Source organism: Carya illinoinensis, chromosome 7 (assembly GCF_018687715.1).
Source record: "Carya illinoinensis cultivar Pawnee chromosome 7, C.illinoinensisPawnee_v1, whole genome shotgun sequence".
Lineage (NCBI taxonomy): Eukaryota > Viridiplantae > Streptophyta > Magnoliopsida > Fagales > Juglandaceae > Carya > Carya illinoinensis.
Window position 1 is genome coordinate 39,308,899 of NC_056758.1, and position 19,816 is coordinate 39,328,714.

General features: G+C 32.9%; 2 protein-coding genes across 5 annotated transcripts; one reads left to right on the forward strand and one right to left on the reverse strand.

The window, feature by feature from the left end:
- The first annotated feature begins 12,331 nt into the window (after window positions 1-12,331).
- Window positions 12,332-14,806, forward strand: LOC122315572 (conserved oligomeric Golgi complex subunit 3-like). 4 transcript variants are annotated; one of them, XR_006244057.1, is made up of 4 exons: window positions 12,332-12,621; window positions 12,789-12,995; window positions 13,193-13,595; window positions 14,290-14,806. XR_006244057.1 is itself a non-coding variant. In XM_043131557.1 (4 exons), the coding sequence occupies exons 1-4, from the start codon at window positions 12,535-12,537 to the stop codon at window positions 14,353-14,355; spliced, it is 405 nt and encodes a 134-aa protein (XP_042987491.1). In that variant the 5' UTR covers window positions 12,332-12,534; the 3' UTR covers window positions 14,356-14,806. The 4 variants fall into 4 exon arrangements, 3 of the variants coding, with proteins under 3 accessions (XP_042987491.1, XP_042987490.1, XP_042987492.1); XM_043131557.1 differs by having other exon boundaries at window positions 13,551-13,595; XM_043131556.1 differs by having other exon boundaries at window positions 13,193-14,806.
- A 706-nt stretch (window positions 14,807-15,512) lies between these two features.
- Window positions 15,513-17,294, reverse strand: LOC122316399 (glutamate receptor 2.2-like). The gene is made up of 2 exons (XM_043132917.1): window positions 15,974-17,294; window positions 15,513-15,869 (listed from the first exon to the last, which is right to left on the reverse strand). Exons 1-2 carry the CDS (start codon window positions 17,282-17,284, stop codon window positions 15,513-15,515), a joined length of 1,668 nt encoding a protein of 555 aa, XP_042988851.1. The 5' UTR covers window positions 17,285-17,294.
- Between the last annotated feature and the right edge of the window lie 2,522 nt (window positions 17,295-19,816).

The following is a 19,816-nucleotide window of genomic DNA, read 5'->3' on the forward strand; positions in this document are numbered from 1 at the left end:
TTAATTTTTTATAAGGATATACATAGGATGTTGAATATACTATTTATTGTGATTTAAAAAAAAAAATTTGGGTGAACGAGTACCATTATTGATTTTGTATCGCCTGTATAGCTCTTAATCATATTATCATACTCATGAAGGAGGGCAATTTTATCCGCATAGGAACTATATATATATATGCCAACTCCTCCGCAAATGACAACATGAACATGTATCAGATTAGATCTTACCTGAAAATATGAAGTATATTCTTGTAAATCTTCTTTTTGAAAGGAAGAAATGCAATAAAACTAGCACTTTCGATGCTTATTTCAATAGAAAGCTCGGTTTAATCGACAACCTAGAAGCATGTGGTTTTTACTTCTTTAAGCAAGGATATCGATACAGGACCACACAGCACTGCAATCAGCAGTGGCATCTGACTCCGTATAAGGGGGATTAAGCTCTTAAAGTACGTACTGTACCTTTTTCTGGAGGTCGAAGGCCGCCTAGACAAACACTGGCAGGTTTTAAAAATATATAAATAAAAAAGGGCAACTAAAGTTCCTGCAATGGCAGCAGAGATTTCAGGACGTGTGTGAGTAAGTGAGAATATTATTGTTACCTGCACATGCAGCACCAACAACATCGTCCCTAGAATCCCGGGTGAAAAGAGCGAGTCTGGTTTGATAATGGGCATTCACTGCATAAAAATCAGAAACCGCCATGGATATACAGCTCTCTGCCAACTCTCCCACCGTGGAGTTCAAATCAAGAACTACTCCCACCGGTATCACTGCTGCGATGCACTGTTTGACACAAGAGTTGAGCAGGAAGAAAAGGATGAAAGAGGCGAGATGCTTCTGGCTTGCCATTTGTCAACCTAGGCTTAAAGGACAATTCAACACGAAATAGTTTGATGCAGTACTGGCTTTATCATAAAAACCGCGAGTATTTTGCATGCATGGGGAAGTTTATATATATATATATATATGTATACCTTGGATTTGTGGTTTCCTATATCCTATATATAAAATTCAGAAGCCTTACGGGATTTCTAGGACTTTACGACAAAGGCAAGCTGTCATGCATGCACCTAACAGTGACAATATGGCCACCTATTCTTTCAGATGAAGATCACCAAAATCACGTTGTTTCCAGGTCCACGTACGAACCCCAAAATTCTGTTTTCGACGTCTTTATTGTACTTGCAAAATCTTTAACTGAGAACTAATCATGCAGGATCGAGAGAATAAATCATGAAGTTAGAAAGTATGAATTGAGAAACGAATACAGGAAGAAGGGTACTTTATTGTATAGCTGTGGGTTGGAGACTTGAAGTAGTTCTCTTCAAAAAAGATAAAAAGGGCTTTGTGTATTCATTTTGTAGGCTAAGCATCATGAGATCTTGTTTTGAATTGAATCTCCATCCAAGCATGGGTGTATTTATAGGCCGCTTGTCTGGCCGACGTGCAGGCCGTCTACAAAAACGCTGATCTCAGATGTATTTGCCCTCAAATTTTTATAAAATACTGTTCAGACATTGCGCACTCCTATATCAATATAATGATATTTATAATTTAAAAGTGTGCAAATTAGTTCAAAAGTCACGTTTTTTAAAATATGAATAAATATGAGACTCTCGTAAAGAAAAATTAATTTTAAATTGTGAATTTTACTGTTTTTTAAAATGTGTGCAATGTTTACACAATTTATAACTGTATCTAATATTACTCGTTGGACTTTTAATTTAAAAAGGAGAAATGCTAATTAGAGTTCTAGGTTTCGCACACTCCCATTGAAAAACAATGAGACATATTATATGTATATACTATATATTAAAAATGATTTTTTTTTTTTATATATATCTCAAATTTACTTACTTTTTTAAATAGAGCTTACACATTTTAAGAATATATGTATTGTTTCCCTTTAAAAAATAGAAAAAGTTGTTCTTGGTCCCCTTAAAAAATTAAAAATAGCCTTCGTACGTACTTACTATAACCAATTACACATCTGTTGTAACAATATCTGAAGAAAAGTTTCAAGTGTACTTTTATATTAATCTATGCCAAATTAAATTTTAGCGCCCATTCTTTTAAACACGATACATTTAATCTTTTAACTTAAAAGTGTTGTCCTAAAGACTTTATAAAATCTAAAAATATAATTTTCTTGGAAAAAAAGAGCCCATAACGTACGTACTGCATTAATCTTTTCTATTAATTGATCATCTTCATCCTTAATTCACCTCAAGTTTCTTCTAGATTCTCTTCTACTTTTTCCTTTTCAACCCCCTGCAGTGACTTTCTTTCCATTTTCTATTGCTTTATGTTATATAAGTAGTACATATCCCTTCATTTTCATGTAATAGTACTTTTAACTTAAAAATTACGTATGTTATCTCGATAACATATATAGTACTGGTGGCCCAGTCGGGTGGAGATATGAAGTTGCTGAATAAGAATAAACCTCAATAATGCAGCATGCAGCATACATGCTTCCAAGGTATTTTCTAGTATGAAAAAACATATACTATATATCAAGACTACTGAGTGCATGCTCTAATGCACACCGCTGATTCCTAATTATATATACATATATACTATTAACATGTTTTAAAAGGTAATTAAGCCATATGTGTCCTGATCGATCTTTTTTAATATCAAATTATCGCGCGTCGTCAATATTGCCGACCAATTCCAGCAAATTTCAACAAGTGGGGTTTGCATTAATGCACCAATATTGACCGTTGATTTAGATCGTGCATGGCCCAAACAAAATAAAAAAGACGTACGACGACCAAGTCAAAAGACCGTTAAAATTAAAAATTAAAAAAAATATTGTTAAAATATTATTTTTTAATAATATTATTATTTTAATAATTGAAAATGTTGAATTGTTTATTATATTTTATGTTTAGATTGAAAAAAATTGTAATAATTAGATGAGATGAGTTGAGATAAATTGAGATGTGTTTAGGATCCAAACTGATCCTAAATCATTAATTTCCAAGTTGAAAATCTTGTGCATTGTCCTCCATGCATCTTTAATTAATTTCTACTTAAATTTTATATAATTTAGGATCGAATCTATTAATTCATTGGATAATTAGCATGAACTATACATAGAGTTTTACTCATGAAATTAATTATGATCATGTCCTGATCCTCAAAACACAAAACCCGTAAATTTAAAAAGTACGTATATACTCATTAATTTGTAATTTTAGTAGTTGTCTTCAATTCATGATTTAAAAACAAAAAATAAAAGTAAATGCATGCTTGTGAGGATCATTTCGAGGAGTATTATATATAAGCTGAGTGGTTAATTTCTTAATTTAAATATGAATTATTCCTCTATCTAGTTAGAGCTTTCTTCGTCCGTTATATAGTTATAATTATTTGCATCTCAATACTTTATAGAAGATTATATAAAAACTAGTTTTTGTTGATATATATTGTGCGGCCACGTCAATCTTGCACCGCAACTAACAATTTTATACGTTTAAAATGTATGGACTCACTCCCTCTCCTTTTAATTAATTATTTCTATATTTTTTTTTATTGTTTTAGTCTAAGTTATTATATTCTAAGTCAATTTGTAAAGCACACCAGCCATCTACATCACTTGAATCGTAACATTTGATTTGTAAGATTTGGATTTTAAACTTTATCTTATAAATCAAATTATGTCATATAAACACTTTATTAGATGTGTTATCCACACCAGCTTATAAATATAATTTTTTGTAAGGCTCGTTTCGATACTAAAAATATCTTAGAAAATCTGTTAATAGTAATGAAATAGTTTGTGAATAATAGTAAATAGGGGTGTAATGGGTCCAATTTTGAATAAAATCTAATACCGAACTGGTAATACCTGTTTTACATTTTTTAAATCAATTACGCACAGTTACCCCCTAAATCGATAATTCTAGTTTTACCAATTTCGGTTTGGTTCGGTCATGTTTTTCAGTTTTAATATATTAAGTATATTAGTATTATTAATGTATTTATCAAAAGAAATATGTTGTGAATTTATTATGCAATAAAATGTATTTAATATATATTTTATATTTAAAACATATGATCAAATAAATATTCATATTTAAGATTAAAATGTTATGTTATAAATTATAATATATTATTTCATACCTAATTATATATATTATATATTAAAAATTATATATAATATAAAATATATTATATATAATATTCCAGTCTAGTTTTTCAATTTATTTTTACACTTTTAGTAGTAAAATAGTTTGAATTAAGATGTTTCACTAGATTTTAGAAAATGAGAGATAAAAAATTGATTAAGAATATCATCGAGTTAAAAAATTATTTGAATATAATTTTTATTTTAAAATTTGAAAAAATTGTATTATTTTTTGTGTTTTGTTTGAAAGTTTAGAAAAATTATAATGATTATATGAAGAAATTAAAATTTTGAAATTGAAAAGTACTTTCTATTTTGATCAATGTTTCAAAAAGAAATATTTTTGAATATTTAAAAATACTTATCAAATAGTCCCTTAGTACGAGGGATGTGTACCTTCTTGAGGGATGTTTTATCACTATTTTTTAGGTGAAAAAATATAGTTATAAACATAGTTGTGCACTAATCTATGCATTAATGTGATGTGATTGGTCAAAAAGTAGATCTTATTGAAAACAATGTTAATTTAAATTTTAAGTATGAATAAATCAGTATTGGTATACAGATTAGTGTACAATTGTGCTTGTATGTAGGAAAACTCTTTTTAAGTTGGATAGCTGGTTGTCACTTCTATCTCTAAATCTCAATTTAAACAAATTCAACCTTGTTGTGTAAAAACAGAGTGATAGAATAAACGAAACAAAAACAACGAAGGATCGAAGATATTGCATGGAGAGCAAACTAGCTAGTAGCTAGCTGTGAAGTAATATACAGGAAAAAAACTATAATGTAGATAGTTGGATCTAGCTAGCTAGCTCTTCCGCATTTCCACATTAGACGATGTGGTGAATTGGCTTAGTCGGTCAACAAAGTTCCAAGCGTTGGGATTATTTTCAATTTGGTTTTTCCATCCATCTCGATCAACACATGTCATCGTGTACATCATTAAAGATACATTATCTATCTGCATACACACCCACATATATATAATATATAAATATTATATATATAATATATATATGTGTGTGTGTTGCACTAGCAAGAATAAAGTAATAAAAAAGGAATCTGAGATTAAAAAAATGGAAGAGAATGAAATGAAAGGTTTGTGGACTGCCACCTCCTAATTAATCTATTGGATGTGGAATATTGATCCATGGAGTGAGTTCGATCGGATGATTTTACACAACTGTATGTACAAGACGCATGTGTGAGCTTTGGTTGAGAAGGGCAGCGTCCGAATCGTGGTCGGACGGCGCAGCAGTAGTGAGTTGGTGGGAGAGTACCTAGAAAGAGTATAATGACAGCTGGGTCTAAGTAAAAGTTTAAAGACCCACTTGATTATACAGATAAAATGAGATGAGATGAGATATTTTAAATAGTAATGAATAAAATATTGTTATGATATAATTTTTTAATATTAATTTTGTATTGAAATTTGAAAAAATTAAATTGTCTATTATATTTTATATAAAGATTTAAAAAAGTTTTAATAATGAGTTGAGATGAAATGATATTTTTAATATTATGTAATCAATCCGGACCTAAAAATCCGACTCTGACTCTGACTCTGACTGAAATTTTTTTTTATGAAAAGTTAGAATTAGAATTAGAGTCAGAGTCAGAAGCAGAGATATTACTTACAAAAAAGTTCCTTTTTTAAAGTATTATGATCTAAATTATTGTGAAAAGTGACTATATCTATTATTTTTCAAAAGGGAAAAATAAATTACGTGCGGTACTTGCCACTCGGCTTGACCAAGAATGTACAGAAGGATCGAAGAAGCAACAAAGAGAAATCTTTTGTTGTTTTGAACGTGTTGGTCGTCTCATTGATGTCTAAGAATATTTTATGGGGTTGGTGTTTTTCCCTTTTTTTTTTTTCTTAATTTAAAAAAAGAAGTTTCCAAGGCGCGCAATACCATATTTGACCAGACTAGCTATGGATGAAAGACCAACAGACTACTGAATCCTCTTTAATAATAGACATTATGAAATCAAGATGATGCTCGATCCATAGAGTCCATAACGGCCTCTATATATATATATATATATTTATATGATGAGAAGTGCTATAATTATAAATAGATTTAAAAAAACTATAATATAAATTGATGATCTTATATATGATTTTAAATAATACGTTAGATCTACTTTACAATAAAATAATTTTATAATTTAACGTATCATGTCAAGTCATATTAGTTTATAAATTTATTTTTATAACTAAAGTATTTCTCATTAAAAATTATTTAATAAACTATGATATCAACCCATCACAATAGCCTTTTGTTTGTTTAGTTCTAGTCGTATTTCTTTCCAACATTATCGAGAGATCATAACTTATATATGAAGTGGATTGCTGACTAGATCATGTACCTTTTTTTTTTTTTTAATTTTTTGAAAGAGACTAGATCATGTACTTGTTGAGCTATATACTGGCTGGTATTATGTAGAGGATAAAGTTTGGTTAAAATTGGATTAGAAAATTCACTTTTATAAATTTAGCTAGTCACTTTTTAATAATACTAAATAATAGATTTAATAAATCTATTACTATTCTATTAAATATTGATTTTAATATTTTTATTTATTTTAATTCTAATTGTAATTTGAATATTTATTCATTATTAAAAAATTACACATTAATTTTCTAATGTTTATATTTTAATTCTAATTGTAATTTTCTAACATTCATAATATTAAGGGTTGGAAAAGTTATGCATACGAATTAATCATACTAAGCACATGAAATGAATAAGTAGAAAGTTCAAAGTATATCTTCGAGGAATTAAGTTGTGATGCATCTGAATTGAAACCCAAAAAGAAACTTGATTCCTAACTTTCCCTTCCTCGTGTATTCCAAGAATTAAATAGATGCAAATAAGAAAAACAAAACACCTGCCTGGAAATGAGTAAACGCGGCAAATGAAATTTTTCATGTCAAAATAATATTTTGGCCAATAATTAGGGCTCATTAATAGATTTGGTCCGTATAATTGATGAAAGTTAAAATTATTGTAACTTTGTTGAGCCTATTGCAGCCCCTTTTTATGCTTCATAGTCAAATATTAGCCAGATTTTAATGTTGTTGAACCCACTATTAATAAACTACGTGCTGATCTGCTATTGGATATCTGTTGCCTAAATAGAGTAACAAAAAGGCATCGATATTATTTAATTTCCATTTAATAATATTGTGATATTTAAAGAGTCATCAAAATGGATTTATAAATGGCAATCATGGAAATTACAGCTTTAGACTTTGGAGTACCGAATCTATCGATGGCATTATTATAGTAATCTTTTAAAATACCTTATTCAAAGATCTCTTACTTCCAATACAAAGATATTTCATTGAATTCCAAAAAGAAAGTTGAATCTCGGTCTTTCCTTCCACAAGAACATAATTGAAGATCAAGGCACAAAAGACCAAAATCTTTTTCTGATCATCTAATGCTTAGGAAAGTTGTTTAAAGAGCAGCAACAATGACAACAACAATAATAAATGAAGACTCCATGGCAATATTTGACTGGACTAACGACATGCACTCGATCGCATGCTTCTTACTTTTGCTTTCGTGCACCTTCTTGTTTCGACCTCCAGTAAAAAACATGAAAATGAGTAGTACCCAGAAATGATTTTTGATTTTTTTTTTTATAGAGAAATACTTTAATTACAAAGTAATATGACTTAATCGTGTATTATATAAGATTTATAAAGTCATTTTTATCGTAAATTAAATCTAACAGATTTTATAAAACCATACCGATTTGTAAGTTTAGTTTTATGTAATATACATCTCTCTTTCTTATATTCATTTCATGTGATCAGCTTCTAGAATTAGGAAGTTATTGTAGAACTTTTCTTGTAATTGCCAAAGCGAGTTTCCACTGATGTACGGTTACGGAAAATTTTCTCCCTAAATTTTGTCGTATTTCTAAAGGAGACTAGACAAGCTTTAGTGGGATTGCTTGGATTTTCTTTGATAATTTCCTCAGATCATATGTGTCAAAAGTAGTTGGACTAAATTTCTATGTTTGTTATATCTTACCAAAGATTTAATTAATTCAAAAAAATATAGTCTTCGTATTGTGACGGGATGAAAAAGACCTCCTTCTAGAAGACCTAATTTATTGAAAATAGATGACAATTTAATTAGCCTCATACCGACATATATATATACTAGATAAAAGCAACGTGCAATGCACGTTTGCTTAATTTATATTTAATTTTTTTGTCAAGAATTAATTTGTTATTAATAAATATGTAATATTTTTAGTTAATTAAATAACTAACGATATAATGTTTATGTAATTAATAAATAATTACACGTTGTGATATATTATAAAAGAAAAACATTAATAGAATCTATAGTATGGTCTTATAAATAAACATTATCCATAGTTTTATGAAAGTTGTTTGAGATCATTTTAATTCTAGGATGACAATCCAACATTTTCCTCATCTTGCACTGCTTCAATAGAGAGGACATTAAAATGCCTATATTTTTTCTCTTTCAGTTTCTCTAGATCTACATAAACTTGAATCTTCCAATTTTTTTTTATAATTTTACCGCAATGCTTTTAACATATGGTCAATATTCCTACAAAATAAATATTGAATAGCAGATTAATCTTTCATATATTCAATGTATAAAGTAAGAAGATAACAAAATATGAATAAACTATAATTTAACTACTAATTAAAAAAAAAACCCAACAAATCATAAACTTGAGAATTTCAAATTTTTTAAGCTTAGCTTCTAGAGAACCAAACGCAACATTATGATTTTCTTTCTGTCATAGCTATGATAATACATCAATGAAACCAACCAATGTTTATGAAATCAATTCTAAACTCTTCGTTGAATGAAAACATTTTTCTCTGAAATAGTAATCCAAGATAAACTAAGTAATTTGTAAACAGACTGAACCTATCTCATATGAGAACAAATTGTTTCCTAATGTTTATATATAAAAAGTGGCTATGAAATCAATTTTTTTTGTTTTAACAGAAGTTTGTTGTTTTACCGTTAGTTTCAGTGTTCCCGTTAAAGTTAACTTCATTTACTAAATCTGTCTAAATTCATTTCCAAATTTTTAATGATTAGTTTGAAAGCATATGTGTTTGAATGGTGTCTGGAAAGAAAATGAAATAAAATGAGATTAGATAAGATATGTTTCCAAACATCTTTTAGGTGCTATTTGAATTGTGAGTTAAGATTAAATGAGTTGAAATGAAAATTGAAAGTTAAATAAAATATTATTAAAATATTATTTTTTTAATATTATTATTATTTTAGAATTTGAAAAAATTAAATTATTTATTATATTTTATGTGAAAAATTGATAAAATTATAATTATGAGATAAAATATTTTTACTATAGCCTAAAGATGCTTAAGGATATTTATAGGTTCTTTTTCTTGTAAAGCGACGTCTAGCCCACATGGCTCACATTGTATTCTTTTTATTTTTATTTTTTTAAGCAAGTATTCATTTAATATAAAGAAACATAAGGTACTTGTTTCTTTATATTCTACTTTTTATTCATAAATTTATTATTTTAAACAATAAAAAATAATTTGATAATTAATGAAAAACATTTGATCAACTTATACTAGATAAATGGGATAATAGTATACAATTTAACTTGCTTTAAATAAAAATTATTTTTATAAAATAATTTATAAAATTAATATCATTTTACAAAAATATCTTCAATATAAAAATATTGCTTAAAAATATACACGTGCATCATTACTCTGCTGAAAAAGTATTGAAGTATTGTATCCAAGCCATCCATCCACACAGGTACATTGAAGAATGTCTTACAAGCAGTGCAAGAGACGAAATCGTTGAAAAGCTTATATACACATTCTCCTTTTTCGCTCTTCGACCAACCGATGGACATGTTGCTGATAAGAAGATAATAAATGAATTCAATAAACGGGGTTAACTTTTTAACGGAAGTAGTGAAATTAACAGTAAAACAACAAATTTCTGTTAAAGCAACAAAAATCTGTTACATAGTCACTTTTTATATATAAAGAGATATATTATTCAAAATTGTCATATATATAATTTTTACATGTTATATATGGAAGAATAAGAAGAATTCCGCCCAAATTACCATCTAGTTATAAGAATAATTCTAAAGGCAGTCCTGGTCAGGGGACTCCTTGTGCATGCCTGACGTGTCACTCTCAAGTATGAGACACATCATTTCATATAAGTGGAATTGAGATGTTTGTGATTGACTAGAGCAAACGGTATGTATTGGAGCATACCAACATAATGACCCCTTCCTAAAAGCTGATCCTTCGTCCCCCTCATTATCTAAGTCCTCCATCCCCTTCCTGAGCGGTGAGCGTGAGTTTGCCGTCCCCTTCCTCATCTCAATCTGTCATTTCCTTTGTGCTTCAAAAATCTATGGGAGATTCTCTATGACATTTTCTTAGGTTAAGCTGTCAAAGGATTTTACCTAGTTGATAAGGTTTTCTGAAAGTTTTTTTTAAAAAAAAAAAAAAATTATTATTTTTGACATTGGATATGACTTGAATGAATTACAATGGTGATGTCCTTTAAATTTTCCTAATTTTATTATTTTTCTGGCGGTAGTTTTGTGTTTGAGTTTGCAGTGACAATCTTTTTGTAATGTGATGTTGAATTCCCCCATAATCTTCTTTAACAGTTTGCAATGACCATGAGTTTGCAGCTGCATTTACATATCTCCTCAAAGATATGCTGCCATTATGAATTTCTTTCTCGCAGGTTAAGGATTTCTTCAGCAATCACTCTTTGGTTGTTGGCTCTTGTTGTTTGTAGTTTAGAGATATGGGAGAAGTTTGGTACAATAGGAAGAAAGTTATGATTTGCTCAGTTCTTTAATTATCTTGTTGTTTGCCTGTTGAAAGCCATAACCAACAAAATCTCGAGACAACTAACAAAAAACGCATTACCACATCTACTCCATTGGACTAGAAGTTTTTTAGTTCATTTCATAAACACGATTTTGCATTTTAACGGAAGAAGAAATAGGAACATTGTTGTAATTCAAATAAATTTTAAAGACAATAATGTCCTAGAGTGCACGAGTAGGCCCCGAACGAGGACTGTATTTAGACGAACTTTAGTTTTTTTTTTTTTTTTTATATTGGGGAATTTGGGGAAGGGGATCGAACCCAGTATCTCTCTTATGGAGGTTAGGTCTCATGCCATCTGAGTCAGATGCTTTTGATAAACAGACTCTAGTTATAATCACCCTAAAAATATCAATTTTGACAATCACCCCTCAAACAAGAAGAATATGAAAAATAATAAAAATATTAAAAAATAATTCTAAAAAATTATAAAGAAACTTAACAAAACATACAAAATTGAAAATACAATAATTACAAAAAAAAAATACATTTTTTTCAAGAATTTCAAGACCGTAAAAGGAAAAAGAAAATAATTCGTTGCGAAAAATGAAGAATAAAATATATTTTTCAAAAAAATAATTAAAAAAACTAAATTTTCTTATAAATTCAACTGTTCATGCGACCTAGGCCTATGGGGAGAGTCTTGCTTGATAGAGAAAATTAGCAGTCAATGGATTAGCAGTAAGAGGAGGAGCCTTTTAGAATCCTAAATTAGCAGTCAATGGATTCCAATTTCCATATGTAACCATGTTTTGTGGTTTCGTTAGATTGTCATTACCTCAGACGAGAAGGAAGTCTGGAATTTTCCACGTACTGTTTATGTTACGGCGGCTTTGGATTCACTTGACATTACGGGACACCAATGCTGCGCAAAGATCCTGAAGTTGACGTCGTCCGTCACAACAAAGCTAGTAAGCTTACGTACATCCATCCCCTTACGGCTTACTTACTTCGATCGTTACCTTCTCTTGTGGGTAAAAGGCCCAAAATCTTGTCCGGTTGGGCATGTACTTATTTCCTGGGCTGCAAGTTTTATTCCCACGCTCCTAAGTTAACATGTTGTTACTTGTTGGGCCTCAACACTGCAGGCTAATGTACCTTACGACATGTCGCTTTTCACATAGTATTTTGCATTGCGACGCCCGTCGTAGTGGCTCCCATCCGGCTTGAGATCCGCCGGTTTCTCCAGTTTAACCGGATGGATGCCACGTATGAGAATACCAAATCTGATGGTCTGTCCCCACATCACATCTCACTAAAAAGCAGACGTTAACGGCCCTCTGTAAGACTGTATCCCCTTCACTTCTTTTTTTTCTCAAACGTGCTCCTCCCTCAAGAACCCGATTTCATCGGCGGACGCTCTGATTTACAGCCACCGGACGGCTATGGTATATTTTCCGAGGACTTGAAGTGGAAGCTGACGAGTGAGATTTGTTGTGGAGGAGAAGGGAAGTTAAGGACTGAGAGTGCAAATGGCAAGCACGAAACTAAGCGCTCCTACCCTCCCGAAATCGGGAGCAATTTCTAAAGGCTACAACTTCGCCTCAAATTGGGAACAGGTATATGCGATTGAATTATTCTTCTTTGCTGTGTATATGAACTCGAGCTTTGTTGTTTCAAGATCCGCATTTTTAAATCTGAAATCTTGCTGTGCTAGTATTGGATCTGTACGCTTCTTTATGATCGCAACCGCTTGCTTTGTTTGAAATTTTCTTCGTTGGCTCAGAATGCTCCCCTAACGGATCAGCAACAAGCAGCAATTCTAACGCTGTCTCATGCGGTTGCGGAACGACCCTTTCCGCCCAATCATGCACTAGACCATGTCTCCCACCCCGATAAAGCCTTGTTCGTTTCCGTTTCCGTTTCCGATGAGGACACCCCTATCCAAGATTCTGGTCCTGTTATCCAACCTTTCTTGGTCAATACAAACCAGGTAATGTCGTATCCTTGTTGGTTTCTTATCTACATCTTAAGGCTTATGCTTCTACTTCAGACGGCATTCTTTATTAGTCGTTAATTAAGATCTTGCTCATATCTCTTGCACAAGATCACTGCCATACCCATTTTCATGCAATATGTTTGTTTTTTCCACTCGTCTGCATTCTGTGATATTTATGGATCTTTGGGCAGCACCTTTGGGGGCTTTTGGCCGATTCATGCTCTGTGGCTTCTCGGGCAGAGTCTTGGCATTGTGTGGTTAACATCAATCCTCGTTCTTTAAGGATTTGTACTATGCTTCTCATTTTATAATGTCACCATTGCTTCAACAAGGAGAAAGCAGCCAAGATCTTTAAGAGTATATTGTTTAATAGGGAGTCGGGACAACTTGCCTCAATTTGATTCCGTTAAATTTTAATCATTCCTCTTCTTTTGGTCCCTAACGAGCGTTTGACAGAAGTTCTATTGATTTATTGTTTGGTTCCGTGGTAACTGAGCTTTACATCTATAATTTTTGCTTTGCATCATTTGCCTTTTCTTTATGTTGCAGTTTTACAAATGGTTTACTGGTCTTGAGTCGGCTATGAAGTCAGAGGTTAGTTATGACTAATTGATAATAAATGGCACACTGTTTGTACTCGCAACAGTTGTATGGCCCCCTACTTTTTGTTGTCTTCTATTTCTCTTGTTAGTTTATTGAGAAGTTAGTATTGTTGACCAAGAAGAGAATTTGGGTTTGATTTCGAAATTAAGTGTAATGGAGTGGTTTTACCCTATAATTTTTGGTGTTTCCTTGTGAACGCAACTCATGGTTTCCAGTAGAGCGAGACGTTTGAAGTTGGAACTTGAAATCAAGGCTAAGCAAAATGAGGGGCTGGGGTATTGAACATTTGTCATTATTTATGCTACTTAAGCTTGACATTCTCTTGAGGGACTGGGCAACTCTCTGAATCCATGTGTTCATGCGTGTGTGCGTGTGGATACACTAATATTAAGAGCAAAGGCAGCCCTAATGACTTGGTTTATTTAAACTACTCATAAAAATAGTAATACTTCATGTTCATAATAAGTTATCAGGAACATCCACAGATGTATCACCATGCCCTAACGGAAAGATTTCATCATCATCATCCTCTGGCTACAGAAACATTGTCTGCTGTTTCATTAAATGTCCTTGAATGGTTGTGCATATCATCTATGCGATGTGAAGCTCCCAAACCTTCAGGACTCATTGCAGGATTTGGTGTGGATCCATTTATACTAAAAGGAGGTGAACATTGATATTCCAGGTCGAAATGCTTTACCAATTTAACAAATCTCAGCCAAAAGGATCCTTCCGTAGAGATATTGTTTGAAGCTGGCCAGTGTAAACGAAGGCACCTGAACACATGGATCAAGAGGGAAGACATGGAAGCCAGTCCTGTTATGATGAACAGGCCCCCAAAGCTGTACACACCAAGACTAGGGGAGTTTGAAGGGATGATTTCAGGACCTAGATCTTCGCATGGTATTTGAGGTGCCAAGTACTTGCTCCTAATTTCCTTCATTTTTTCTTTATCTTCAGTGACATTCAAGATTGCTCTTGACATGTAAGGGACTAGGGGGGATCCAAGCGGGAAGGCCTGAATTAGCAAGAAAGCAGAAGATTCCATAGCACTCGTAAGAAATTTCGATAGCATAATGGAGTGAGTAGTTCAAGAAATACACAGGCATTCATTCAAAGGCTGTGTTTGGGTGTTGAAGTATCTTCAACACTTCTCAACACTTCTCACTACTATTCATTACTTTATTATTACTTTTCACCTACTTTTTTTACTATTCATTACTTTTCACCTACTTTTTATTACTATTCATTACTTTATTATTACTTTTCACCTACTTTTTATTACTATTCACAACTCTCCTCAACACTTCTCAACACTTATCATCCACCACTCATACTCGACACAGTATATATCTGAAACGAATTCATATATTAATTACTTATATAGATAGCTACTTAAAATGTATCAATTTAGAATGAATGGAGGTGAAGAGAAAGAGAGCGACTCACAAAGCCAAATCCGTCAGTTTTGTAGACTGGTCCAGCCATGGTATACTTGGAGCCATACTTGGTAAGGAATATCTTAATATAGGGGATCTCGTCAAAGATGGCAGCAACCCCACCATTTTGGCTTCCTCTTGACAGTGCTTCATGATATTGCTCTGGGGTTGAATAAGGCTTCAACTTGGACTCATCAATATTTAACTGTTTCACGAGAAACCCTCGGACGAAAGAATCTTTCTGATACCCTACAAAGTAACCATTCCTTTTGATCTCAGTTACATCCACAAATGCAGGCTTCAGTTGTTGTAGTGTCAACATTGAAGCCAAGCTTGCTGTGTAACTCTGTGTTAGTATGAGCACTACAAATAGCCATATGATAAGCACCAATCTTGACCAGCTGTTCATCACTCTCTCCCCTACGTACAACAGCATACGAAAATATTTAGACTTTGCTTGGAAAATGTATCATTTATTTCGAAAAGAATTTGTAGTGGAAAAAGAGAATTTACTGTGACCGTAGATGAGCGTGGAGAAGGAGAACCAAAAAATCATGCAAATCTGTTGATTCGGGGAACCACTAAACTCAGGATTTTCACGGTGTTCAAGAACCCATATCACCAAACCCGTGAAAATGGAGACAGCCCCGATTATTAACCAAAGATCCCAAGTTAGTGGCTTTAGAAAAATCCATATATTTCTCTTCTCATTATCTTTCATCAAAACCGCCATTGATACGCCTGATTCTGAGTATGGTAACGTAAAATCCACATAATGCGAGCGATTAGCGACAATTGTTACGTCTCCAACCACGGCATCGAACTTCTGCAATATTTTCGAGAGAGAACAGATCATTATCATTACATATGTATATATATGAAGTTACACATCAAATTATAACCAATTATTAATGTATGAATAATGGTCACCTTGAGTTTGAGTTGGTAAAGAAGTTCATCGGAAGTCCCAGCAGTCTGCCCTTTTTCATTCACATACGGCACAAACTCATGACCAGGGCAAAACTTTAACAGATCCATCACAGCAAGAAACAATTCAATCGAAAACCCAGATATCGTCGGCTTACCAGTATGAGGATGCCATTCCACTCTTACAAATTGATTGAAACCTTCTCTTATTGGAACCCCGATCCTCAACTTTTTTGGCTGATCTGTTGTGTCTCCTGGCCAGATTGGTTGCTTGAGTTTGTCCTTTGATATTGGGTATTTTACTTCACCATGATGAGTGTCATTCAGTTCTCGTGAAAGTCCTTTCTTTGGAGTCCAATATCCAATAATCCTCTCTATTTTCCCTATAATATTGAATATTTCAAAGGCTGATGCTTCTAATTGTCCCTTGACCAGATGAAAATCTCCGCTTAGTCCTTGAAATCTAGTGGTTAGAATTGCGTTCAGAAGTCTTGGACCCATTTCAGATATTCCAAGAGCTGCAAGATCAACTTTACATTTGCTACCATTATTTTGCTTCAAGAAACTAGAACGCTCTATGCCAGCCTTCTCCACCGCCATTGCCAATGCCCAAACAGTATCATATGCCCGTAATCCGAACAGGTTTAATCCAGGAATACTCTTATAAGTTGGTTTTCCCGAGGTGAAATTGCTTGTCCATCTTCTTTCAAAATCTTCAAGATCTTTTGACATGGATACGTACGACCTGACTCCCAAAACGCCTTGCATGGAGTCCATGATTTGTAAATCCAGAGGATCAAACAGACCCGATAGCCCTTCTGTGATTATCCATGCATACCCTTCACTCATCATTCCTGCATTCTTTACACTAACAAAAAACTTTGATCCAAGAGAAGCAGTCATGTGCACGAGGAATATTCTCGTTTGCATTTCCTTTAATTTTTTAAGCTCCTCCAAGATATCGATATCTTTTGAGGATGGGGAAATGACACTTCTGTAAGGCACACGGACGTCAACTTCATGGAATGATTCTGTCACGTATGGGATTAAGCCGTTGCCATAATCCGTGTCTTCGTAGATGGGTATCACTTCTTGCCAGCCATAAGCCTGAATTAAGGCCGTTATGGCTTTCACCTGAGCTGAATCATTTTGGGCTGTCCGAATGAAAAATGGACTTCGGTTTGGGGGAAGAGAAGGACTGGTGGCTGAGAAGGAAAGGATGGGAACTTTCGCCTTTTCAGCAATATCGACGACAAACTTAGCTTGTGATGACCTTTGAGGTCCTATGATTGCATGTACTTCTTCGTTCTTCATCAAATCTATAGCTGCATTCCATTTGAAAAGTTAGAATCTCAGGGTTAATTCCCAGGGAAAGAAGTTCCTCTTAATTAGGACCTATAATATTCTTGCTATAATGCCCTTTCTTGGTTTGTTTAGGACTGCATGTACTATATATGAAACTTGTCCAAAATGTAAGAAACAATGGCGATGGAAGTAAAGGCGTTCATGCTGCTCCTAAGGTACGTTATATACATAGGAAGTTGAATATTTTTATTGTGATTTTTTTTTTTTTTTTTCCAATTTGAGTGACCAAGTACCATTTGTCTTAACTAGTACCATACTCATGTAGGAGGGCAATTTTCTCCGCATAGGAACTATATATATGTGCCAACTCCTCCGCAAATGACAACATCATGTATAAAATCAGACCTTACATGAAAATATGAAGTATATTATTGTAAATCTTCTTTTTGAAAGGAAGAAATGCAATAAAACTAGCATTTTCGATGCTTATTTCAATAGAAAGCTCGGTTTAATCGACAACCTAGAAGCATGTAGTTTGCACTTCTTTAAGTAAGGATATCGATACAGGACCACCCTGCACTACAATCAGCAGTGGCATCTGACTCCGTATAAGGGGGATTAATTAAGCTCTTAAAAGTACTGTACCTTTTTTCTGGAGGTCGAAGGCCGCCTAGACAAACGCTAGCAGATTTTTTATTTTATTTTTTTATTTTTTTAAAAGGGCAACCAGACCAGAGGTCTGGAGCATTCAAGATCAGGGGCCAACTCAAAATAAAGTTCCTGCAATGGCAGCAGAGATTTCAGGACGTGTGTGAGAATGTGAGAATATTATTGTTACCTGCACATGCAGCACCAACAACATCTCCTCTAGAATCCCGGGTGAAAAGTGCAAGTCTGGTTCGATAATGGCCATTCACTGCATAAAAATCAGAAAGCGCCATGGATATACAGCTCTCTGCCAACTCGCCCACCGTGGAGTTCAAATCAAGCACTACTCCGACTGGTATCACCTCTGCGATGCACTGTTTGACACAGGAGTTGAGCAGGAAGAAAAGGATGAAAGAGGCCAGGTGCTTCTGGCTTGCCATTTGTCAACCTAGGCTTAAAGGACCATGCAAAACGAAATAGTTTGATGCAGTACTGGCCTTATAATAAAAACCGAGTATTTTGCATGCATGGGGAGGTTTATATATATATATACCTTGGATTTGTGGTTTCGTATGTCCTATATATAAAATTCAGAAGCCTTATGGGATTCTAGGACTTTACGACGAAGGCAAGCTGTCATGCATGCACCTAACAGTGACAATATGGCCACCTATTCTTTCAGATGAAGATCACCAAAATCACGTTGTTTCCAGATTCACATACGAACCCTAAAACTGTTTTCGACGTCTTTGTTGCACTTGCAAAATCTTTAACTCAGAACTAATCATGCAGGATCGAGAGAATAAATCATGAAGATAGAAAGTATGAATTCAGAAACAAATACAGGAAGAAATTAAGGTACTTTATTTTATAGCTGTGGGTTGGAGACTTGAAGTAGTTCTCTTCAAAAAAGATAAAAAGGGCTTTGTGTATTAATTTTTTAGGCTAAGCATAATGAGATCTTGTTTTGAATTGAATCTCCATCCAAGCATGGGTGGGTGCTCTGTATTTATAGGCCGCTTGTCTGGCCGACGTGGCCTTCTACAAAAACGCTGATCTCATGTATATTCCCTCAAATTTCTATACAACGAAAAATCTTGTTGTAAGCAATTCTCTATACTAATGTATGCACCTATCTAATATGATTAGTCAAAAAGTAAATTTTATTGAAAATAGTGTCAATTTAAATTTTGAATATGAAAGTATCAATATTAGTATACAGATTGGTATGCGAATTCGCTTGTACGTAACAAAACTCTTTATAAAATACAGTCACAAGTTGTTCAAGCATTGCGCACTGCTATAAATATAATGATATTTATAATTTAACAGTGTGCAAATTAGTTCAAAAGTCACGTTTTTAAAAAATGAATAAATATGAGACCCTCGTAAAGAAAAATTAAATTTTTAAATGGTGAATTTCACTCTTTTTTAAAATGAATGTGCAACGTTTATACAATCTAAAACTGTATCTAGTATTACTCGTTGAGCCTTTTAATTAAAAATGAGAAATACTAGTTAGAGTTCTAGGGCTTCGCACACTCCCGTTGAAAAGCAATGGGACATATTATATGTATATACTATTAAAAATGATTTTTTTTTTTTTATGTATATCTCAAATTTACTTATTTTTTTAAATAGAGCTTACACATTTTAAGAATATATGAATTGTTTTCCTTTAAAAAATAGAAAAAGTTGTTCTTGGTCCCCTTAAAAAATTAAAAATAGCCTTCACGTACACTTACTATAACCAATTACACATCTGTTGTAACAATATCTGAAGAAAAGTTTCAAGTGTACTTTTATATTAATCTATGCCAAATTAAATTTTAGCGCCCATTCTTTTAAACATGATACATTTAATCTTTTAAGTTAAAAGTGTTGTCCTAAAGA